This window comes from Canis lupus, chromosome 17, assembly GCF_003254725.2.
Source record: "Canis lupus dingo isolate Sandy chromosome 17, ASM325472v2, whole genome shotgun sequence".
Lineage (NCBI taxonomy): Eukaryota > Metazoa > Chordata > Mammalia > Carnivora > Canidae > Canis > Canis lupus.
The window spans coordinates 60270122-60279034 of record NC_064259.1 but is presented as its reverse complement, the minus strand read 5'-3'; the positions used below and the strand labels follow the sequence as shown (position 1 = coordinate 60279034).

Here is an 8913-nt window from a genome sequence, read left to right as displayed (position 1 = left end):
TGTGTCATTTCTAGATTGTATTTGTCTCGGGTTGCGGGTAGGTGAAGTGTGAGCAGATGCCTCAGTGTCCTGGGTGCAAATGCACCACAGAGAATGGGGTAGAGGAAGACTGCTCTTTGCCTGCCTGCTTCGGTCAATGAGTGTCACCTTGTCCCAGGAATGGCCTCCCCAGCTTTGACCCTCGCTCCCTCCCTGTCAAGTCCACAATGTCCTGGTCACATAATAAGAGGAGCCCGGATGGGGATTAAACCACGAGCAGTTTTAATGGTCTGGTTTTCTTCCTCCCATTTCCCCACTGTTAGTATTATTATTACTACAAGAATAAAGGATTCCTGAGAGCCTGTCCCCTCCTCTCCCCTGGGCTCCCCCTTGACAGGACTCGTCCCTACCAACCCCCCCCCACCCCGGATTTCTGGGTTAAAAAAAAAAGTGAAAGGCACTGCGGGGGAGGGGGGGCTTCAACTGCCAAGGAGGCTGAGGGATGGTGCAGGGGCAGGGCCAGGCCCTTGAGGGTTGAGGAGAAGCATCCTGAGAGCCCCATCAGGGGCCTTACCTGGGCCCATCTAGCAGGCCTAGGAAGTCCCTCCTCCCACCTCAACCCACACGGGGTCTGCAGCAGGAAGCTAATTAGTGTTGGGCTCAGAAAGGAGGAGTGGAGGGCCCACTCTACTAGGACCCAAGGGCCAAACCCGAAAGGGGAGGGGGTACTGCAAATCACTATAATCCTCAAAAGCGTGTGTGTCGGGGGGGTTGGGGGAGAGGAGCTGAACAAAATGTGAATTAGAATGAAATCCCTAGCCCAGGGACTAGACAGCAGCAGCGGCCCAGGCTCCTGACCCAGAGGGAGGGGAGGGGGCTGGTCAGTCCAGGCCCAGGCTTAGTTGTCCCCACTGCCCCCTTGCCGAGCCCTGATGAACGCCATGCCGTGTGTGCGGAAATGGGTCTTGAGGTTGAGTGGGCTGTCACAGCTCTTGCCACAGACCTTACAGGTAAGTGGGCCTCCAGAAGCAAGCAAAGGAGACTCTCCACCCTCCGGGTCAGACCTCAGTGGAAGAGGGGCCTCTTCTTCCCCCTCACCCAGGCCCAGGGCACCCACACTCCCCACACCCCGTTTCTTCTTGTGGCTGATGAAACGGTGCCGGCTCAGAGAGCCAGGGGAGGCGAAGCACAATCCACAGTCGAGGCACTGCTGGGCACCGCCATCCACCCTCAAGCCCACCATGAGGCTCTGCTCCACTGAGCCACTGCTCCGGTAGTGTGGGGGGCCATGGCCTCCAGCTCCAGGCCCACCCCTGGGGGACTTGGCTGGAGGGGTCGTGCTGTCAGGCTCCTCACTACAAGAGTCAGAGGACTGGCGGCGTTTCCGTCCTGGCCCCTGGAGAAGAGAGGGAGGAAACTAAGCCTCCTCATCACCCCAAACTGACCCTAGCACCCCCTCCTAGATTCCTGAGGCCAGGGACTAGAACCCTATGGTTTCTCAACACAGCAGACTGGGCCTCAGCCTACCTGGGCTCTGGCACCAGGGCCCCGAGCCAGGGTACTACCCCGGCCAGGGGACTGGGCCCCAAGTGGCAGGCCATGCCGGACCTGGACGTGTTTCTCCAGGATCAGGCGGCTGCTGAAGGTGCGTTTTCCCTCTGTGCAATACCTAGAGGGGGAAAGTGGGGAGGGTGGGTGCCAGGGGTCCGTGGCCAGAGCAGAGGGAGGCCTCGACCTCTAGTCTACTCAAACGAGACACAGGTCAGAAAGTACTTAGTGGGGCTGGGGGTATGGGGTGGGCAGGTCACTTGCTGGTCAGAAAGAGGAAGGGGATGTGGGCATGAGGGAGCAAGGGTTACCTGCATGGGTAAACTCGCTTGATACCCTCATGATTGACCCTGACGTGGCGCCTCAGGCTGGGGGCGGAACAGAAGGAGCGCTCGCACAGGCGACAGGGAAACTTTTTCACTGACTGGGAGAGCAGAGCGTAGGGAGCCTCAGAGCGCGGCTCCAAGACCCCACTCCCCATGGCCACAGACCGATCCCGAGGGAGCCCTGCTCACCTTGCCATGCTCCTTCTTCATGTGAGCCACATACTCGTCCCGTTCAGGAAACCAGGAGTGACAAAGGCCACAGGTCCAGCCTCCAGGGCCCCCACCGCCCCCCTTGATGCCTTTGTTCCCTAGTTCCCGCCGGGGCCGTTTGGTTGGGCGAGGAGGCTCAGGAGAGCTGGGCAGTTCTTCCTCTTCCGAGGATGAAGAGGATTCCTCAGTAGGGGCAGCTGCTCCTCCCCGAGACACAGCCAACTCCTCGGGCTCAGCCTTGGGGCTTGTAAGGGCACCCGCCGCCCCTTTCCCAGCACTGTCCTCCCCCGGGCGCCCAGCCTGATGGGTGTTCTGTGAGAGGGAGACAAGGGGGCAGCCATTGTGGGGGAGGGCCTGGCTCTGCCAGAGGCCTTGCGGCTTCCCCACCAGCACTTCCTGAGGGTTCTATTCCCCAAACCCCCCACAGTCGAGCACCCCGCCTCTGTCCCTTGTCTCCTATACCTTGAGGTGTTCCAGCATGGTCCTTTTTTGGGCAAAAAGCAGAGGACAAGATGGGCACTTAAAGACGCTGACACGTTGGGGCAGCAGGTGTTGGTCGAAGTGTGAGGAGAGGAGGGGTTTGTGAGTGAAGACCGTGTCACACATGGCGCACTTGTAGATCATCCTGTGTGGGCGGAGAGGACAGTGCAGACACCCTGCCCATCAGGACCCCGACCCCGTTCCAGCCCACCCTGCTCCCTCCCAGGTCTCACTTGGCCTGCTGCGTGTGGAAGCTGGGGTGCTGGGTGTAGAGGTGGGCATGGGCGCTGGGCGCAGACTTGAAGGCCATGGGGCAGATGGGGCACTTGTGGAAAACCTCGCAGTGCGACGTCTGGATGTGGGACTTGATGGAGTTCACGCCCCCGAACACCACCGCACAGCTGGGGCACCTGGGGGGCAGGGGGCGCTGAGGTGAGGCAGGGTGTCTCCAGCCTGTCCCCCGGGCCCTGCTCCTAGCCGGAGGCCTATGGAGGCCGAACCGGAGCTCTCTCCCCTCTCCACGGGAGCAGGGCAAGAGCAGACCAATCTGAGGCTGAGGGGTTCAGCAGGAGATGGGGCTCTCCCTGACAGGCCAGCTCAAAGCCTGGTGCTGGGACACACGAGGCCATAAAGTGCCAGGGGGTGGGGGGAGGAGGTGGCAGTGGGGAAACAGTCACAAGGCTCCAGGGAGGAGAGGCAGGAGGCACCTGTATCCTACACGGCGAGACAAATGTAGACAGGCCTCCCGGAGATGGGTCTGGAAATTGGCCTGTAGGAAGTTGCCCCCACACTCAGGGCAGACGTGGGGAGGCCGGTTCTTATGCATGCGCTGGTGGGCACTGAAGCTGCAGCGATTGGGAAGCATCATGGGGCAGGTTGGGCATACCTGTCAACAGGAGTGGAGACAAGGTAAGTCAGCAAGGAGAGGCCCGACCCCATGACCTCCCCTGACCGAGCCCCCAACATCTTCCCAGATCTGACTCCCAGAGCGTTGGGCTCCAGCCCCGGGGAGAGCTGGGACAGGCAACTCACAGTGCTGTTGGCCCCAGGGGCCGGGGGCCCAAGCTGCTGGAAGTGGGCGGCCATGCCTGCCTTGTCCCGGCACTGCTCCTTGCACTCTAGGCAGCGAAAGCATGTGTAAGACGAGGTGGCAGGGGCAGCAGGCGGCTCAGATGACAGTGGTAGCACAGGGGCTTCGGCGGCGACAGCAGTAATAGCGCCAGCGACAGCCGCGTCACCCTTGCCCAGGGCAGGCAAGGCTGGAGGTCCGAAGGCAGGTGGGACAGCCAGCAGGGGCGTGATGTCTGGCTGCCCCACCATCTGGTCCAGGGCGACGGGCCTCATGACCAGGTGTGAGCACTGCATGACGAGCCCTTTGTCCTTGTGCTCTCGGGCATGCAGCAGCAGACTGCATTTGTTGAAAAAGACCAGGCGGCGGGCGCAGTGGTTGCAGGTGACCTCAATGCGCATGCTCCGGCGGTCATAGTGCCGCGCCAGGCTCTTCTCCAGTGAGAAGGCGTCCCCGCACTCGAGGCAGCGGTAGCCCGTGGGAGGCAGGGCCAGCCCGGCCTCGGCGGGGGGACTCAGGTTGGGCCGGTAGGCAGGCAGCAGGTTCTTGCTATTGAGGATCTTGTTGAAGGCCTCCACCAGGCTGGACTGGGTCCGCGAGATCACCGTGCCACCCCCTGCACCTGGCCCGGTGGCCGGCTTGGAAGGCTGCACCATCACCACTGAGGCACCGTTCACCTTCTGCCCCCCAGTCCCCAGCCCTGGCCGCCCCTCCGCCTTGGGCAGGGCCTGGGGCACCAGACCTAGCACATTCTTAGCCATAGTCTTAGGGCTGGTGGCAGTGCCCCCTGGCAGAACCACAGCTTTGCGGGCCACACTGGCTGCCATCAGCATAGCAGTGCTTGCATTCTGGATGGTGGCCACAGGCAGCACGGTGCCCTTCAGCCTCGTGCCGTCACCCAGCTGGACGCTCACCACCTTTGGACCCTCGGGGGTCGGGGTTGCAGGGGATAGCTTTAGGAGGCCAGCCTCAGCCAGGAGGGTCCCCTCAGCCAAGGGGGCAGGAGGATCAGGGTCTGAGGGGACCCGGGTTACAGTCCTTGTGATATTTCCGCAGGATGTTTTAATGGTCTTGATCCGCACCTTGAGAGGCCTTGAGGAGCTGGAAGAAGCAGGGGAGTCATTGCTGTCCTCATCTGCAGCCTCAGCTCCACTAGAGGGGCTCTGGGGACTTTTTGGGGAAGGCTTGTCCACCGGCCCCTCCTCCTCTTCTTCCTTCAGGGGCTGACAACAGGGCACTTTGGGGGAGGCAGGAGGGCTCTGATGCCCTGGAGACTGCTTGAAGAAGGGCAACCCAGCAACCTGGGGAGGGGAGGCGCTGGCAGGAATACCCGTGGCCTCAGGGCTCAAGCTAGAGCCTAGCCCGGCCAGGCCCTGAGGATGAAGGGGGCTGCAGCTGTCTTGCTTCAAGGTCCCCCGTACTGGGGGAGAACCAGGTGGCAGCAAGGCTGGGCCATTCTCCCTGGACAGCTCAAAGGGAGAGGGGAAAGGAGGTGGGGTCATGGCCCCTTCCCGAGGTGGGGAAGGTGCTGGGGGAGGGAGGGGATCAGGGTGCTCCCCTGGCTCAGGCCCAAAATGAGCAAAGAGGTCCAAAGTAGCTTTGCCTTCCATAGCTTTTTCTTTCCAGGTACCCCCACTGAGAGGAGCTGGAGAGTGGGGTGTACTTGGAAGGGATGACTCAGGGCCCCCAAAACCATTTTGCATCAGACGAGGCCCCACAGGCCCTTCCTTAGTCACCCCCCCAGCCCGGGGCCCATCTCCTCCTGAAATCCCAGCTGGGGACTCAGGCTGCTCAGGACACACAGTGTTCTTGACGATGACACTGACTGCCGAGATGTCTGGCGGTGGCAGGCCGTGATCAGAGGCCTGGGCTGGCACCTCAGGGCTGTCCCTGGCAGCTGCTGCCGGTGCTTCTCCAGAGTCACCTCCTATACTAGGATCCGGCTTTCCTGAGCCTCCAGGCCCTTCGTTTTCTTCTGGCCCAGAGTGGATGGCTTCATTGGCATCGATGTCAGGGATGTCAAAGGCAGCAAGGAGATCATCGAAATCAGGAGTCTTCATATCCCCCATGGCAGCAGGTCCCAGACCTGATGAAAACAGAAAAAAGAGTAAGAAATTGAGCCCTCTGAGGGCAGGAACCCTGGCCCTCCTCCCTCAGGATCTCCATATTTATCCTCTTGGGACCATGCGCAATCTCCTTGGGTACACTTTTACCACATCACAAATCCTAGAGCTGGTGGGGGCACCTGGTTTGCCAAACCCTAAAATTGAAAGGTAGGTTATGTGCACATTCCAGGGAAGACACCGAGATTCAGAGAAAGCAGAAGAAAAGAAACTTCTCAGAGACACAGTAGAGAAACAAGGGTAACAGAGACGGAGGAAGTTCAGTGAACATCTTGATTGAAATCACCTCAGCCCCTCCTGAGCCCAGCACAGAACCAATCAATTAATCAATACCATTATTAAGGAGGAAGATATACACCATGCTCTGGGTGTAAGGGCTCATTCATGGCAGCATGGGATCCATTCATAAATCTTCATGGATCTTCTGGGGGTCTGGAGAGATCTGAAAGCCATGTGTTCAAAGGGACAATGACTTAAGCCAAGATGGAAGAAATGATTCTAGTTGCAGCTTTATCAATGGCCTCATGTCCACTGCCTTAGTTTTGAAAGGTGAGGCAAGTAATCCATACACCACAGGGTTATTCGGAGCATGATACAAATCATAACCCTGCGAGTCAAAACCTGGAGCAGGATTTATTATTACAGCTGGGACAAACAAGCTGGGAAGGAGTAAGCACTGGGAATCTACGACTGAGGTCAGGGACAAGAGTCAGGGGTCAAGTCTGGGGACCTGGGGTCATCACTGGCACCTGGGGATCTAGCTTGGTTAACAAGGAGAAGTGGACTCGGAAATCACCCAAGAGAAGAGACCAAGATGGAAAGAATAAGACACAGGAATAGAAAGAGATAAAGAGAAAAGGGGAAAACCGTGCCAGCAACCTGGTCACAAGGGCCCCAGCCTAGGCCTCTCCTGTCACAAACACCTGCTGCTAGCACACCTACCTTCCCCAGAGTGCCTCTGCCCTGCCATGGCCCTCCCGGGGCCAGCCCCTCCTCTCTCCCTCCCCATCTTGCTCTCTCAGGGCCAAAGCTCCAGGGTAACTTAGCCAAGCCTGGCTGCCACAAAGGGGAAAAGCCAAGCCCCCTCACCCGTGTTATTCCTGCTCTGAGCTCCTAATTCACACTCCTCACCCTTTTCATTTTCCCTTGGCAACACCAGTTCAAGAAGTCTTACCCAACCCCAACCTGTCCCAGTGCGCGTGTGCGCACACACACACACACACACACCCCCCACAAGACTCATGTGGCACTAAACCAACACAACCAGCCTAGAGGCTGAGGGGAACCCGGGTCTGTTCCTCACCAGTGTCTCCCCACAAGTGTTTCTATGTCTAGGAAGTAACCAAAGAAGTCTGTCACTACAGTCTCTGCCCAGGATACAAGCCATTTCGCAGGGCCAGTTCTCTCACCTCCTGCCAGCCTTTAGACCGAAACTGAAGATAGTCCCTGCAGGTGGCAGCTGGCAATGCTGGGACCGCGGTAAGGTGGAGGAAGAGGATACCAACAAGAGGAAGAACGGGAAGTTTCCCCTCATCAGCCCTGACTTAATTCTGCAGTCTCTGGCTTTAAACAAAGCCCTCCACCCCTTGCCTCTGCCCGATGCAGAGCTGGGGCTCTCTTCTTGCCTCTCTGCGCACCAGGAGACACTGGAGCTCCCTTCCACCCCGGCCCTCAGAAAGTGGACTGCCGTTGGGCGATCAGTGGGGACTAGGAGAAAACATCTGCCCACTCGGCCTACCCAGCAGCTCCCCCTTGGGCGTCCAAGTGACTTTGGAGGTCATTCGATAGCCCGGAGCTGACAGTCCACCAAGCAGCGGGAGCTCAAGGCCAGCGCGGCTTCCCCCACCCCACAGCCCAGGCCTGTCTGCGGCCGCTGTGCGCCGACTCTTGGGCTCCGGCCCTCCCCCACTGCCCTCTGTTCTTCCCCAAAAGCCAAAGGAAGGGGCTGAACAGGAAGACCGCGAACTGGCCTGGGTCGGGAGGGGGTTCCACTGCTCTTTCCCTGGCCCGGGGCCTGCAGAGCAGGGCGAGGGGCCGGCGGCCGGGGGCGATTAGGCTGCCGCCAAGCTGGGCAGCGGGCGGAATTAAGTCCCTGCCATCTGCCGAGGGCCAGCGCGGGGAACGTGTCCGGGGTTGCGGGGAGGGGACGGGGTGTACGGAGAAGCCTCCGGGGAAACTGAGGCGCAGCGCGCTTCCCTCGTCGCGCTTCCCTACCGGCGTACGAAGGACAAGACGGCCCGGCCCGCCCAGGCCCTCAGGGAGCTGCAGCGCTGCACCTCCCGGCCCAGGAGTTCCCCGGAGTCGGGGCGGTGCGTGGACCGACAGGAGTCGGGAGGAGACGGCTCTCCGGCCGGGGTCCGTCCCAACTCCGACCCCCTCCCCTCCCGGCCCGGCCGCACAGCCGCCGCCTCCCGCGGACTCCCGCCGCTCCCTAGAGGCTGAGGAGCGGTCCGGGGGCGCGCGGCGGCGCGGGGCGCGAGCCCGAGTCCGGCCCGGGCCCGGACGCTGACCCTCGCCGGGTCGGGGTGCAGGCTGCGCTCCGGCCTGGCCCGGCTCCCCCGCCCCCGCCCCCGAACACGGACACCATTTTAGGTCGCGACATCCCGCAGCCACAGTCACCGGGCCGTGCTTCGGACGCCTCCGGGGCGCGGGGCGCCAGGACTTGGGGACCGCGACCCTCCCTCCACGTTTACCCGGCTAGGGGCTGTGCTTTCAACAGGCTGGGAGTTTCACCCCTCCGCCTCACGGGATGGAGGCTGCAGCGGGGCCTTCCTAGAAGCCGCCCCGGGGGGCGGCGCGGGGACAGGGGTAGTTGGCCAAGTGGGGGAGGGGCAGGGGTATTTACCCGCCCCCCCGGGGGCGGGGCCGAGGGCGGGTATTACCCCGGGCACGCTTACTTGTTCCTCTCCGAGTGCGGCCCGGGAGCCGGCGGTCTCTCCCCCGCTCCCGCCGCCGCCGCCGCCCTCCCCGAGGCCGCCGCTACTTCCTGCTTCTCTCCCGTTCAGCCTCCCCCTCCTTCAGCTCCCTCCGCGTTCCAGGTCCGGGCTGCCCGCTTCCGCACTCGCCATTGGCCGCCGCCGCCGTCGTTCAGCACGGGACCCCTCCCAGCCCCGAGCGGGGTTGGCCTGAAGTACTGCCGCTCGGCGCTGGCCCCGCACGGCCCTCCCGGCCTCATTGG

At 61.4% G+C, this 8913-nt stretch overlaps 1 protein-coding gene across 4 annotated transcripts; it reads right to left on the bottom strand.

The window, feature by feature from the left end:
* Window positions 1-238: 238 nt before the first annotated feature.
* Window positions 239-8878, bottom strand: ZNF687 (zinc finger protein 687). 4 transcript variants are annotated; one of them, XM_025453025.3, is made up of 9 exons: window positions 8633-8875; window positions 3576-5698; window positions 3251-3429; window positions 2777-2953; window positions 2526-2688; window positions 2043-2375; window positions 1839-1951; window positions 1507-1648; window positions 239-1375 (listed from the first exon to the last, which is right to left on the bottom strand). In XM_025453025.3, the coding sequence occupies exons 2-9, from the start codon at window positions 5679-5681 to the stop codon at window positions 878-880; spliced, it is 3711 nt and encodes a 1236-aa protein (XP_025308810.1). In that variant the 5' UTR covers window positions 5682-5698; window positions 8633-8875; the 3' UTR covers window positions 239-877. The 4 variants fall into 4 exon arrangements, with proteins under 4 accessions (XP_025308810.1, XP_025308811.1, XP_025308812.1 ...); XM_025453026.3 differs by lacking the exon at window positions 8633-8875 and adding an exon at window positions 8429-8564; XM_025453027.3 differs by lacking the exon at window positions 8633-8875 and adding an exon at window positions 7145-7535.
* Between the last annotated feature and the right edge of the window lie 35 nt (window positions 8879-8913).